We start from the raw sequence: 16,068 nt of genomic DNA on the forward strand, positions 1-16,068 counted from the left end.
AAAAGTTAAGTTTTAGTAGAGAGTCACTATTTTTAAAACAGAAAGATAGACTGAAAGGGGGTGGTCACTTTTGTATTCTGGTACTATGGAATACAGTAGGATGGCCAACAAATAAAACAGAAAGACATTAAATAAAAACAGCAATGCATATACATCAACAGTGAATGCTCTAGAGACAGATGGTATTCCTCTTGAAATGTGGAAGTTGGGGAGAAGAGTAACAAAGACCTGGAAGGCTTTGCTCAAAATATTTTAAAAGGGATGGCAGTGCTGGCATCTTTGAAGAAAACAGTGGTGGCATTACCAAAAAGTACAGTTGTGTACACTTACCACAAATGTAGATGTTAGAGTGTATTCACTGTTGCAGTCATCACATTTGGGTTATCTGCTTGCAGTAGCCCTCAGTCGGCCTGATTATCAAAGTCTTGGGTCCTGCGTCGGTTGCTGTCTCATCTTCCATGATGTCAGGTAGTCAGGGGTATAAAGCATGCAGCTGACACCATTACATCAGTTTTTCTTACCCCAGATTTCAGGTGCCCCCTTAATGGGAAGCAATTAAATGTACATATACAAGGTTATACCTCCAACAAAAAAGCAAATACACCAAAAAGCTTTTAAGCATAGTAAAGGAGAATAGAGGTATAGCCAAAAGAAGTCAGGGGGCTGGAGGGGGGGTAACCAGGACTGCAACAGTGAATACACTCGAACATCTACATTTATGGTAAGTGTACACAACTGTACTATGTTCCTCATGTTTCACTGTTGCAGTCATCACATTTGGGTAGACTCCCAAAGCTAAGGATGGGAGGAGGCATTTAGATAGCATTTGGATCAGCTAAGGCCCTGCAATACTGCAGTGGCAAAGCCAGATCTGGATTTAGAGAAAAATTGGCAAATGGTAATGCTTGGTGAAAGTATGTACAGAACTCCAGGTAGCAGCTTCTAGGATGTCCCTGGTAGGGACACCTCTAAGAAAGGCTGTAGAGGTAGATGCAGCCCTGGAGGAGTGCGGTCTTATCCCCTGTGGGGTAGGTTTTCCATGGTGTTTATAACAGAAATGAATGCCTAACCATTTATAAATGGTTTGCTCTGAAATGGCCTTCCCCTCTGACCCTGCAGCAAATGCCACCAGCAGTTGTTCATATTTCCTTTGTGGTTATTTCCTTTGTGGTTTAGTCCTATCCAAGTAAAATCTAAGTTGTCTGTGCACATCTAAGGAGTGCAGTATCAGTTCCCCTTTGTTCTGTGGATTAGAAAAGAAGGTTGGCAAATGAATGGACTGATCAAGAGCCACACTGGATACTACCTTGGGCATGAAGGAGGGATTGGTCCTGAGGGACACCCTGTCCGCAAGAAAGATGATGAAAGGCTCCACTGCCATAAGGGCCTGCAATTCAGATACCCTTCTTGCTGAAGTGATTGCTAAGAGGAAGGCTGTTTTCCAAGAATGGAATTTTAACTCTGCACTTACAGCTGGCTCAAAAGGAGGTAGAGTGAGTTTTTCCAATACAAGGTTAAGGTCCCAGGCTACAATTGGGGCTCTCCTGGGTGGTCTTAAGTTTTTGGCTGCTCTGAGGAACTGCTTAAGCAGTGGATGAGAGAAGAGGGATGGTTCTGTGCTGTAAAGAACTGAAATGGCAGAGGCATGAATTTTGATGGAGGACACAGAAAGGCCATTGTGAAGCATCTCAGTTAAGTATTGAAGAATCTGAGGTAAATTGGGCGCTGCTGTGCCCATCCCTTGAGTTTGGTTCCAGGAACATAATCTTTTCCATTTTTCAGCATAAGATTTTCTAGTGCTAGGCCTCCTTGCCTCCAAAATGACATCCAACATTGTTTGCTGAGGGATGGTAACAGAGAGATTAGGTAATTAGCCAGGCTGCCAGGTTCAGGGTTTGAAGCAGAGGATGCAGAATCTGGCCCTCTTGCTGGGACAGCAGAGTAGGGGTCAGAGGCAGGTGCCATGGAGCCAGCAGTGAAACAATGCACAAGAGGGGGTACCAGTGTTGGTGTGGCCAGTCTGGTGCAATCAGTATCATCCTTGGTTTGTCCCATTTGATCTTTAGTAGTACTTTGGAGAGGAGAGGCAGAGGAGGAAAGGCATAAACGGATAGATTTTTCCAGTTGAAGGACAGGGCATCCACTTTCCAAGCTTGTTTGTGGGGAGCCCTTGTGCAGAATTTGTCCAAATGGTAGTTCTGGGGGAGGCAAACAGGTCTATATATGGGCTCCCCCATCTGTTTATCAACATGTTGAAAGTCTTTGGTTCCAGTTTCCACTCGTGTGGGTCCATGAGACTTCTGCTTAGTTCATCTGGCAGTGTATTTAACTTTCCTGGCAGGAATTGAGCCTGTAGATGCACTTGGTAGCTCAATGCTGTGTTCCACAGAGCCATGGCTAGTCTGCAGAGGGGGTAAGAATGGGTACTCCCCTGCTTATGTACCACATAACAGTGGTGTTGTCCGTCTTTACCATTAATTGTCCCGGAAGAATGTGGTCCTTGAAGGCTGTCATAGCATTCTGTACAGCTAACATTTCTTTTTGATTGATATGCAGGTGCATTTGACTTGGGTTCCATTTGCCCTGAATGCACTTCCCTGCCAGGTGAGCCCCCCATGCATAGTCTGATGCGTCTGTTGTTAGGGTTTGGGTGGCAGGGGGTAGAGTGAATGGTAGTCCCTTGTTTTGTGGCAGGACTCTGCCCACCAAAGGAACTCTAACTGTAGGCAAGGTATGATAGGAATCATTGCTTCTAGATCCTGAGAATGCTGACACCATATGCTTTTTAGATACCATTGCAGTTTCCTCATATGCAGTCTTGCATATGGAATTAGGAGAATGCAGGAGGCCATGAACCCCAAGGCTTGCAGTATTTGCCTTGCAGATAACAATGTTTTTGTGGCCATTAATTTGAAGTAAGTTGTCAAATGAATTTGTTTCTCTGGCGTGAGGAAAGCTATCTGGGAAGTTGTGTTCAAGCTTGCTCCCAGGAATATAATTTGTTGACAGGGTACAAGATGTGATTTCTTTTTGTTTATGGTGTACCCCAGACAAGTTCGCACCTTTTCTACAAATGCCAGATGATTCAAAAGTATGTCCTGGCTTTCTGCCTGAATTAGACAATCGTCCATGTATGGGTATATTTGAATATTTCTTTGCCTGCAAAATGCAATAACTGGAGCTAGGCACTTTGTGAATACCCTGGGCGCAGTAGATAAGCCGAAGAGCAGTGCAGAGAACTGATAATGCATGCAGCCTGCTTTGAAGCGTAGGTATCTTCTGCAAGATTCCCTGATTGGGACGTGCAGGTAGGCTTCCTTTAGATCCAGTGTTGCCAATAGGGCATCCTTGCCGAGTATAGGAAGCAACTGGTGAAGGGTTAGCATCTTGAATTTTGGGATCACCAAAAAGGTGTTTAGTATAGAAAGGTCCAGGATAGGACGCCATGAGTTGTCTTTTCTGGGTACCAGGAAAAGTCTTGAGTAGAAACCTTGTCCCTTTTTCTCTCCTGGTACAGTATGAATAGCCCTTATGCTTAAGAGAGAGAATACTTGCTTTTGAGCCTCTGCCCACTGAGTTGGGGGTAGATCTGGCCAACCGTTTGTCCTGGGTAATGAGTTCCCAGTTTTTTTGCCTGCAGAGCAATCTTTCCCCCTAAAGGAGCACTCAGTTGAGAAGGGCTTGGAAGTTTTAAAGTTAAGTCATTGAGACAGTTTGCTACTCCCTGATTTGGAAGTGGGAGCCCCCCACTATTTAGTCCTGTGAGTACCCTGGGACTGAAGCCTGGGTGTTCTGCTGGTTCTGGGTTTGGGCTGAGAAGGCCGAGAAGAGGCAGGAAAGGACCAATTCTTAGATGGCCAATGCCTACTAAATCTTGGAGGCTGTACTTGTAGGAAATCTTTAACAGTTTGCATAGATTTCGCTTGTTCCTCCCTCTTTTTAAGTACTTATTCTGCTTTGTTGCCAAACAGGTGTTCCTGATTTAAAGGAGCATGCAGCAATTTAGCTTTTACATGATCTGGCAAAGATTACTCCTTAAGCCAAGCATGCCTTCTAAGTGCAGACCCAGTGACAGCAGCCTGCAAGATGCCTCTAGTGAATCAAAACCACACTGCAAAGTATGTTTTCCAACCTGTTCAGCAGAATGCATTAAATCCTGTAAATCCTTATTTTCAGCACAGTCAGGAATCAACATCATTTTCTGTTTAAGCAATCCAATAATATGCTGTTGATACTTTAACATATGAAACTGGCAGTTTAAGGCCCTAATAGCCAAGGTTGCAGAAGTGTATATCTTCTTGCCCCATCCATCCAGCGCCCTGAAATCTCTATCAGAGGGGGTAGGATTTTTGGCAGGATTTTTGCCCTTGGGTCCCTGTGAAATAGTCTCAGGATCCACAGTAGGATTTTTAAAAAGGAACTTGTGAGAGTCAGGAACCCTGTAATATCTATCAGGTTTTCTGGGAGCAGGAGGTAAAGAGTCAGGGGTCAAGATAAATTCCAAAAAGGCATCATCAACAATGTCTAGTACAGGGGGGATAGCTAAAGGACTGTGCTGGGGCAGGAATAAGAAATCCCTGTGCTGGGGCAGGAATAAGAAATCCCTAAGCCTCTTTTTAGAATCAGAGTAATCCTGGCTTTCCCAACAAAAATGCTCCTTAAGTGTATGCAAGGTTTCACCAAAAGAGAAATCCTCTGGAGGGGAAGCAGAAGGAAGAGAGTCCTCTGTGTCAAAATCCTCATAGGTAGATAAGGGTAAATCCTGGTCATCAGAGGAAACAGAAATTTCAGAATCCTGATCAGAAGTATCATAAGCAAATTCAGTCCTAGGTCTCAGAGGGGGAAGGTTGGCTTCCCCTGATTAAAGTAATAAGGTATTCAGCCATTCTTATCATTTGTTTTTTAGGCATAGAGGCCCGACCATGCGGTCTGGGCATCTGTTTTCTAGGCATGGTTTGAGTTTTAGGCCTTGAAGAAGAAGATGGCGTCGGTTTAATATGCAAGTCTGTAGGCCTGAATATACCCTCAGAAGCCAGTGCCTGCACAGCGGCTCCAGACCCATCCAAGGTAGAGACATCCGCAGGTTCCACAGTTGAAGCATCTCGCGGCATACTGGACTCCGAATGGGTCTCGTAGAGGCCTGCGAATCTGAAGTAGCGGGTATCATGGGCTGTGAAAGCGCCTCACTGAGTACCGGCGAACTGGTGACTAGCTTAGGAGAAGGGTCGTCGACAGCTTTGGACCTAGATGGCTTGTCTCTGTCTTTATCCTTGCGTTTTTTCGGAATGTCGGTAGTCGGATGGCTTACCGAAGACATATCTGGATAATTGAATAGAGTACCAAAATATTTAGAAGCGTAAATATACAGACGACGAATAGTTTGTTGTTTAAATAAGGCACAAAACCGACAGCGAGGTACGTCGTGGTCAGGTCCTCGGCAAGGAATACAGTATGAATGAAAATCTTTATGAGGTATTTGCTTTCCACAAGAAATACAGTTACTGACATCAGTTTAGAGCAAGAAAAAGTTTCCCCAACGGGGTACTTAGCTTTAGTTGAAGACTTTGGTTCTGAAACTCGAAAACGAAATTCAGGAGTCTGCCGACCGGCACTTCCAAACTGCTTCTGCTTCGGGCACTGCACGGCAAGAAAGAGTGGTATAATGGCATCGGCTGCATGCTTTATACCCCTGACTACCTGACGTCATGGAGGATGAGACAGCAACCGATGCAGGACCCAAGACTTTGATAATCAAGCCTACTGAGAGCTACTGCAAGCAGATAACCCAAATGTGATGACTGGAACAGTGAAACACGAAGAACATCAGAGTAAAGACTCTTTAGATCGATATTCTTACATATCCATTTTGATTTTAAACCGTGGGTATAAAGCACTTGTGTCTATATTAGCAAAGAATGTGGAAGAAATGTTACCAAATGGATCAGTGTGGTTTTACGGCTATGATAACGCTAACAGAACTATGATCCAGAAAGTTGTTGGTGAGCTTTCCATGCAAAGTATGTATGTATCAGAGTCAGCTAGAATTTTATGAGTATGACAACGGTAACTTTTACATTCCCTGACAGAGTAATAGTATTGAAAAAAAAAGGTTAGTCAGAGGCAAGAATTAAGGTGGGAGGGATGCTTTATGACAAGCCATGTTTGAACAGAGGAACCAGGTAGGGATGTCCACCTTCTTCTCTGTTACTTGCCTTATATTTAACTCTCTTAATAAAATAATGAAAAGAAAAGGAAATTCCAGTGTTTATTTCAACCTTTTGAGACAATGTCAAGTCTTTTCAGGACATAAAATAAATGAAAGTAAAACAAAAGCTGCAGTGGTAAAATATGTACCCCAGCATGAACTAGTTCAGCAATACCCACACCATAGCTTATGGATTAAAAAGAATTCTGTTAAGGCAGGCAAGGGTATATGGGGAAGAAACTAAACAGAAGATAATACAAAAAGCTAAGAAACGAGAAACACTTAATTATGGATATAGATAGTGAACTGCAAGTACTGAAAGTGTTTAGCCTTTCTAGTCTTGCATACAAGAGCAAAAGAAATGTCATCAACTAGAGAAGTTGCGCATGACAATTAATGAAGAACTGAAAGAATTTATTCAGAAGATGGCAAGAGTTTAGTGGGATAACCTGATTCTCTCTACAGAACAAGAGGTACTCTATAAAGCTACACAGGTTAAGACTCAGATTTGCAACTTAAAGCAGAAGGTTATAAATCAAAGCAGAAAAGGGTGACTGAACCAGGGTGGAGGGAGGGAGTGAGAGAGAATGATTTTGGATGGAAGTAGAAAATAAACAGTACATTATATTTACGAAGTAGCAGAAATTTTTCTAAGAGCTAAACAAGCACAGGAACAGAGAAAAAAAATTTACCAACAAGGATGTCTGCAAGATGCTTAAGAGAAAATAAGCATGATATGACTAATACAATGAAAAACATTAGCAAGGAAGGGAAAGGTAAAAAAGTGAGATATGTGCAGGTTAGAGGCTGCCTTTCAATATCAGGGATTAACAGTAGAATATAAGCAAGAAAGAAACACATGGGGGAAGGCTAGGTTAGAGAACAACTTTAGAGATTTTAGTTGTCTAGGACAGAAGACATTGTTAAAAATGGATAATTAGTAAGCTTTACAAAATGGGTGAAGTGTACATCTTCACCTTTACTGGATAACAAATGTACAGGTAAAGCAGGGTAAAAAAAAAAAAACTCAACAACTTCATAGTAACATATTAAGGTACAATGAATCATGGACAGAAAAAAAAATTAAACAGCCGATATTTTGTTTTCCTCCCACTAAATGGAGCTTTGCTGTTTAGCCAAAGTAACATTTAAAAAATGCAAATAAGTATAAAAAAAAAAAAAAAAAAAAAAGTGTGTGTGGTTCTGTGACACAGACAGAGAGCTTCTTTTAACTGCACATTACTGATTTACTAGCAAATAAACGGTTCTACATGGGACAGAGCAGAACTACACAGCAAAATCACAGACAGGGACGGCATGAGGGGGAGGCAGCAATGCCTTTAACACAAAGATTTTTTTCCATGTAATCACAATGATACATCTGTGACGTTTTCTGTAACTGCTGGTGTGTGCATGTAATGGTGTGTGTGTGTGTGTGTTTCTGATTATACGTGCAATTCTGTCTGTGTACATTCAGATATTAAATCCTTACACAAGTTATACCTTGGATGTACAAAACTTCCTCTGAAAACAATTACATATGCTATGGCAAGTTTGAAACATTAGGCAAAAGCAGTATTGTACATCAAAATATATAGGATCATAGGATGTTACTATGCTATTGGCCCTGAGGCCCTTACAAGTCTAGCCAAGAATTTAGCCCATGTTTCAACAAGTTAGCACCCTATGCCACTGTCCAGCAGGGACATGGGTGGAATCCCAGGGGTGTATTTTCTGTTCCCCATCCAGTTATCCAGGTTGTGCTGAAAAAAGTTTAATAAGATACTCTGCTTTACGTGGAGAGGGAGACTACTCCACAAAAGGGGGAGTCTCTGAGACATAAATCTGTCCCGCCAAGAATTCCTACTGATGTCACAGACCAGGTTGAGGTCTTGTGTGCGGGTTACTTGAGTGGAGCCTGACTTGCGGATATGGAGCAGTCCCATCAGGGCAGGGTCTGAATTTGCTTTGTATGCCAGACAAGAGGTCACCTCTGAGGAGTCTGTAGGAGACTGAGTTGAGGGACAGGAGTTTTAGCCTATCTGTGTAGGGTAGATGTTTGAGGACCTGGCTTTTCTGGGTGAGGAATCTCTGTGGTCTCTCCAGCTGCTGCATGTTCTTTGTGAGGTACAAAGGGGCATTGTATTCAATAATCAGTCTTATAAGGGAACAATACAGGGATGTTATTGACCACCCTGTCCCTGGATGAGATACCCTTACTAATGAGGTGGGCCAGGTAGAAAGCTTTTCATACAACAGAGGCAATATGGTGGTCAAAAGTCAGTTTGCTATCAACCTGGGTTCCCAAGTCCCTTGCGACTGACTGCATGTTTAATGCCTTATTATCAATGTGATAATCTGTGGGAAAGTCATTCTCCCCAAAAGGGATGATAATGCAATTTTTGGCATTCAGTTTGAGGCCATGTTTCTGGCACCAGTAATTTGTTTGTGTGAAACCCTCTTGGAGAATGTCCACATCACTAGTGGAATTGATGACCGCACCCACCTTGCAGTCACCTGCAAACCTGGTAAGCCATAGCCCACCAGATTTGGGTTGCACCTCTGAGAAGTATATCCCAAACAGCAGTGGCCCCAAGACCGATCCCTGGGGTACACCGCTTGTTATGGGTCTACTACTTGAGGTGGCTTTCATCAGTGAGCCAGTATGCTATCCATCTGGTAACATATGGACTGATGCCTAAATGAGAAAGTTTATCTATTATACCTTAGTGGAGAATAGTATCAAAGGCCTTGGCCAGGTCAAGGTAGGCAGTGTGCACCATCTTACCCTTGTCTATGGCCTTGGTGACTGTCTGAAAGAAGTCGACCAAATTTAGCAGGCATGACTTTCCCCGTGACAAAACCAAACTGTGTGGGATCAAGTGTCTGGAGGCTGCCAATGTCCTTGTTAACGAGGTCCATGAAAATCTGCTCCATGGCCTTGCAGATCAAAGATAGAAAAATAAAAACAAATACAAAACAATTTAACAGATGGCTCATACTTTAAGCAGCACAATAAAACCCTCCAGGAAGGATGTTATTATTGTGGAATTAAAACACCCTACCAGAGATGGTAAGGCCCTCCACCTGCAGTGTTGAGCTTAACAACCCACCTGGTAATGCATTAATTCTCTGATAACTCCCACCCTGTCCAGCACTACTGCATGCATGATTTTAGAAAAGACTGGGAAAAGAGAATAGAAATAAATTACAAAAGAACGGGAAGAAATCTATTGGATTTCCCAGTATTTTACAGGGAAATATCTGCTTAGGAATTTTATACTCAAAGTAGATTTCAGAACATTTTTCCATGTTTAGACAGCAAATGCTGCAAGAGGGATGGGAAAAGAGAAGACTGAGTGAGGGAGGGTGGCCTAATGCTTAAGGTGTTTGTCTTAGAAACACAAGGTACAGGGTTTGAAGCTCACAAGGGATAATTGGCTAGGCTTAAAATGGCTCGCAAGGGCAGCTAGCCTACTACTAAATCTATGAACCTATGTTTTATAGGAATGTAAACAGTTGGCAGGTTTTAAAAATTACCTATAGAGTAATTTCACAGAAATGTTGGGGAACAAATGGGAATAACTATGATGATTTTATTTGAGCTTGGATATATGATCTTAATTGCCTATGCATGGGAAGGCATTATTATGTTTAATGCTATTTGAAGCCAAAAAACAATTACTAGAAAATGGAAATCAAAATCTGAGCCAGCTGATAAAAGAACTGGAGGTGGGATATTTACAAAAAGGAAGAAGCATATTTTTTAGATACAAATGAAATTTGTGGAAATATTATATGCAGAATAAAGATAAGGTGGAGAAGTAAGGCTGCCAGAATATTTTCCACTTCTGAATTTGAGAATAATAATTCTTTTCCTTGATAACAGAAATTTAGAAAATTCCAAAAATGTATTTCTCTTAAGCTTTTTTACGGCCTCCTAGACTTTACTGCATTGGCTACGAAGGATTGGGGCAGTGATTTAATTTGTACTATCTTTTATTCAATTTGATGAGTAATGGTAGTGCTATTACACTATTAAAAAATTCTCTATTGTCTTTCTCAAGCCTTACTCACCCAGGATTTCACCTTTTATACACTAAGTTTTTAAACTCCCCTTTATGCAGTCTGCCATTCTGCAAGCATCATCAAAGTATTTACCTCTCACACTTGTACATCTCAAAGCGTTATAGTTCCACATGAAAAATATGGACATGTTTAATATCAATATGTACATGTTCTTTTGACCAGCATGATAAAATCTGCAGGCCATTCAATCAAGGTCACTAAGGCTTATGCACACATAGCACACAAAAACCCATGAGCTCAGCAGTATTGTTTTTAACAAACTAGTTATTTTAGAAGTAAATTTACATTATATAAGCAAAGGTTCTTGATAAATATAAAATGGCACTTTGGATGGTTAATAAATAAATATAAAATGGTATTTTGCACTGGAAGTAATAAAAAGATAACATTTGTTGAACTCTTTCACAGGTTCAAATATTTATACTAGGCTAATGACCTCCAGGATCTTTTCAAGCCTAGCAGTGCCACCCAATCCAGTTTTGTCCTCAGAGTTCCTTGGATGCCTATATGGTGGGGCATGTTGCTAAGTAGGTGGCTAAGGGTTAGGTGGAGGGGTATGCAAGTTGGAAATTAATTTACTTACTGTCGACCTCTGTCCATCAGACACATGGCAGTCAGACCTGGGGTTGAATCTGCGATTTCCAATCCAGTGATCAAGGTTTTGTTTGAATAGCGTCACGGATGAACTCTGCCTCACATAGACGTGGAACTTATTCCATAGTGCGGGGATCCTTTCATAGGTTTCATAGTTTAGTACTAAGCTAACTGCCCTTGTGAGCCATTTTAAGCCTAGCCAATTAGCCCTTGTGAGACTCAAACCCTGCACCTTGTGTTTGTAAGGCAAACACCTTAGCCATTAAGCCACCCTCCCAACTTTTGAGATACATTGGTCTCTCCAGCATGCTCTATTTATGCCACGGGCATATTTCAGGTCCTTGGATCTAGTGCTTCTGGTCCTGTTTGTTTTGTGGACATGAAAGAGATCCATCAGAGCTGGGCATGAGGATGCCTTGTATGCTAGGCACAGATCGCCTCTAAATAACCTGTAGGAAAATGAGTACAGACACAGGGCCTAAAAATGATCTGTGTAGGACAGAGTACTCGTACCTTAGTATTTGAGACTATAATACTGCTTCGGTGGGCCTTGACAGTATCCCTGGTTCCTTCTTAAATAGCCTAAAACATGACTTAGCAGGATCATTTGAGGCAGTCTCACACATCAAACAGTTGCTATCTATATGAGGACAATTTCTTTCTTTTTGCCTGGAATGCAATGTCTAGCTTGCAGTCCAAATAAGTTCTTGGTGTCTTCCCAGTATATTACCCTTTGTAGTTATTTGCTCCCAATACCTTGGTTCCTTTGCCAGTTTTCTCTAATATATTCCTGTCCCTGCCTGCCTATTGTCTATATCCCTAATTGCAGCCATCCCTATCGGCAGAATCTCCTTTCTCCATTCCCATGTCAGCTTAGTTCTTAGGAGACCTTCTGCTGCTTTATGACTATAATATTCGGTTTAATTATTGTTGTGCTCCTTTGAAAGTCTGCATCCAAAATCAAATTCTCTCTGTGTTACTTGAGCTTCCGCCCTGTTTCACTATCATCTCTTTCCACTCTGAAATTATAGTTTCCTGTTTGTGCTATGTACAAAAGCCTTAATTGTGTTGCTCTGAAATAACCCTTCAAATCGGGTAGTTATAATCTGCCCTGTTCTACTGGGAAAATAAGCTTATCCCATGTGACTCTTGTCATTTAACATGTAATTGCTATTATAACAGCAAAACTACTAGACCACAAACAAAATCTGTTTATATTTACTGCCCTAGATGCTGCTCGCATAAATCAAAGAGGGATAATTTTAATACTGTTTTAGAAGAAGAAGAATTTTTTTGGCAACTGGAGTTAAACGATGTTGATTGAATGACCACATTAGTATAAAACACTACCTGAAATGAAGATCTTTTAAGTTAAAGAAAGGGGCAGTATCGGATTGATTTTTTTAAATGTGTTATACAATAATGTGTGTTCCAACTGTAATTCACTATTCTGATAAAGTCCATGTAGTTAGGATGAAAGTGCTCAAATTTATTTTATTTATTTATTTCCCTTGCAAAGTGTCATTTTACATTCATCAGGAATTTTTTTACTTATTTGTCGTTTTTGTTTCTGGACCTGAAAATCATTTTTTTTTTTTTTTTTTTTTTTTTAACTGTCCTGTAAACAATTTCACAGTAACTTTACTGCTATATTGTCCATTTCATATTTTTATTTTTATTGGCAGTACCTCTGTATAAATAATGATGACTTCTTTCAAATTTGAGTGTTTTCAAGTCCAGAGTATTACCAATGTCAAAAAAGACCATATGGGACAACACAGATTTTAATATACAAGATTAATCTATAAATAACCATTTTCATTGTGGCTAAAACATAACTGCATAAACACTGTCACACTTCATTTACTCTTTAAACAATCTGTAGATGCCCAAGTGTCACCCTACAGCCTAGGTTTCAAATGTTGCACTAAAATCTCCACTGAATATAGCTGGCCTGAAGTAGGTGGTGGTGTCAAAACTGCAGTACTAGCATTCTGGGTTTGATAAGCAAAAGGAGAGCTATAATAGAGTCTCCGGACGACATGGAGATCCTCCAGAAGGGCCCAAATGAGACTGATGCATGGTGTCAAAGCCATGGTCTCAAGCTAACTGCAAAAAAATGCGTAGTAATCCCCCCTTTGGAAAAAACAGAGTACCCGCAAACTACAACATAGGAGGTAATCCCCTGAAATCTGAAGAAGAAATAAGGGATCTAGGGACCCAAGTAGATAGTCAGCTTTCCTTTGATAACCATGTTGCCAAAGTGGTTAGAAAATCCTTCTATGTGACCCATCTGATCACGAAAGGGTTCGCATCAAGATCTAAGGATGTAATGGTGCCCCTCTACTCTTCCCTCATCAGAGCCATTATTGAGTACAATGTACCAATTGGAATGTACCTGGCTAGATATCTCCAGCAGCTGGAGAGACCACAAAGGTACCTAACCAAGAGGATTACTGGCCTCGAACAGTTGCCCTATGCAGTACGATTGAAAAAGCTAAGACTGTTCTCTGTTGCATACCGCTTTCTCAGAGGCAATCTCTGCCTAACGTACAGAGCCATGTCTAACCCAGAATTGTTGAACATGCTCCATCTTAGCAAAACCAAATCTACTCGAGCTACACGCTCTAGGGATATAAACCTCAACACAACAATGAATTTAACATGCTGGAGGGATAGATTCCCTTCGCAGAGACTTCCCTTACTATGGAACAGGGTCCCGATCTACAAAGACAGAGCCCCTTACTATCACTCTTCAATAGGAACCTTGATGAGTGGATGGGTAACAGAAAGCTCACACCGGGGATCACACCAACAGCACTACTAGATAGGGGCCAAGGGTACTAGCTGCTAGTACAAGGGTCTAGGGAACTACTAAAGGGGTGGTGAATACCGCACAACGTGGCTGGGCTAATATATGCCTTCGGGCAGATAGCCCAGTACCAACCTATGAGAGACCGAGGACTTTACCAGGGTGATAACAACACATGGTAGGCTGCTGGTTTAAACCTCTAATTAGAAGGTGGGATCCTTTCTCACAGCAGGACCTTATTTTGGAGACAAGAGACTAGCTCTGGCTGCACATGAGTGCAGTCAATACATCTAATGATGATGATTACAAGCAAAGGCATCCATGTGCATACATACAAGCACTGTGGGTCAGGGACTTGTGGCAGCATACAATCAAAATCCCTAATATAACTCCCTGATGCACAGTAGGATGATTACCTGGCCACTGACATTAGATTTACATACACAGCAAAACGGACAAAGAAAAAAAGTGGTCACTGGGCAGCCAGAGAAGTTAAAAGATTTACAGAAAGTGACGAAAGAAAAAGTAATGAAACCTCCTTTTAAGCAGAAAGGACCTGTGAGAAAATATACTGATTTAGTGCATAGGATTAAGCTAATAAGCTGTTAATGTTATGCACCCTCTTCCAAAGTTTATTTCTCTCAACCTCCATGAGGCAACTGGGACACAAAACTCAGTCCCACAGACTTTCAAAGATTGTGGCCCTAAACCCTCCTTCAGAAACACGACTGTAAAGGCAGTATTAAAAGCAACCACACAGTTTCACATTTGCCTAACTGATAGCTACTTGTGAAAAAAATTAGGGGAATCATCATCACGTCTGTGTCACAGAAAATCAGAAAATCAATTTAAACATATCTTAACAGTTGCCACACCACAACTGGCTCTACTCCATAAACAGCTAGACTCCTGAATATGAACATGCACACCCTGCAAACGGTTAGTAGTCCCAGCTCTGTGACAGCCAAATGGGAACAGGAGAAAAATTTATGACTGAGCCTGCTCCCTTCTCTCAAGGAGACATCTGCAGGCTTACATCACTCACAGAAGTGGCAGTCCTACACAACTGCTCACTGCACACCCAATACCAGATGCACTATTGAGTATATTTTGGGAAAACAATAGGACATCATTAAAAACCCCGGTCTCTAGCAAGGATGACTGTACAACTCTTAGCTTTTGCTTGGCACTAACACCAAAGGAAACAAATGGGCCTTAAGGCTTCTGGTTACAGGTAACAAGTGGGTCAGGGGGAAGCTGGGGAGAATAAACAAATGAACACTGCCAAATCAAAACTCTTGCAAATAATAGTTAACTTTTCCAGTAATGGTCTAGGACAGCTACGTAAAAGATACTTACGGTCTGGAATAGAGACTGTATGGAGGATGAGAGACCATCAGCTGGCCTAAGACAGAAACCACAATCAGGACTACAACTGGCATAAGTTGAAGAAACGTAGAAAATCTGCCCTGCAAAATCAAAAATCAGTTTCAGGAATTTTAAACACATTTTACTCTGCAATAACATGACTTACAAACAAAGAAAATACAAGTTTTAAAGCATTATAAGAAATAAACCCTATACATATTTCAGCCATTTAAACAGGATACTTTGACTGCTACATTTAATAAATTTGTATCGAGAAATTGTGTTTAACTAAACAAAGGAAAATGTGGAATTTAACTTTTAAGTAAAGCTGAGCAAGGCACTCACCAGCACAGCAAGTTGACAGAACAGAGAGGAAGAGAAATCACTGCAGGAGTAAAAAAAAGTTGTGTCTTACCATAACATTCCAGCTGTGTTGTTTATCTTCTTTCATTCATCACTGATTGGTTCAGTTCTGAGCCCTCGGAACAGAGTCGGCCTTTTTAACAAGCTCATGCCAGCCAAAAAAATTCTCGAGATAAGTCTCTACTCAGAATGCCCTTCTCCCTGTTACCTCAGATCGAGTTTGCTAGAGAAAGGAAGCAAAGCTGAGACCACTTCTGCGCAAATACCCTAAGGCACCACTTAGACCCAAAGCATCCCCTAGGAGCCTTTTGAGGGGGAAGGAGGGTGGGAAGTGATGAATGAAAGAAGATTAACAACACAGATGGAACGTTATGGTAAGACATAACTTCCTTATCTGATGTTAATCTTCTTTCCATTCATCACTGATGGGACAGAATCCCAAGCTACCTTGAGGTCCATGGGCGGCCCCTTATGGAAGAACATTCCTGAGTACCACTGAGCCAAAGGCAGCTCTCCCTCTGGAGACCAGGTCCAATTTGTAATGATTGATAAAGGTATGAGGCTTAGCCCAAGTAGCTGCTGCGCAGATTTCATCCATGGAAGCCCTGGAATGGAAAGCTACAGATAGTGCCATAGA

At 41.5% G+C, this 16,068-nt stretch overlaps 1 protein-coding gene across 1 annotated transcript in view; it reads right to left on the bottom strand.

Moving 5' to 3' along the window:
* DNAJB14 (DnaJ heat shock protein family (Hsp40) member B14) overlaps positions 1-16,068 on the bottom strand; it is a 798,655-nt gene that overhangs the window by 138,820 nt on the left and 643,767 nt on the right. Inside the window, exon 6 of the mRNA XM_044061132.1 lies at positions 15,060-15,169. Within this exon, the coding sequence (XP_043917067.1) occupies positions 15,060-15,169 (110 nt within the window). The remainder of the gene's footprint in view (positions 1-15,059; positions 15,170-16,068) is intronic.

This window comes from Protopterus annectens, chromosome 2.part0, assembly GCF_019279795.1.
Source record: "Protopterus annectens isolate FY-2018-M chromosome 2.part0, PAN1.0, whole genome shotgun sequence".
Taxonomy (NCBI): Eukaryota; Metazoa; Chordata; order Ceratodontiformes; family Protopteridae; genus Protopterus; species Protopterus annectens.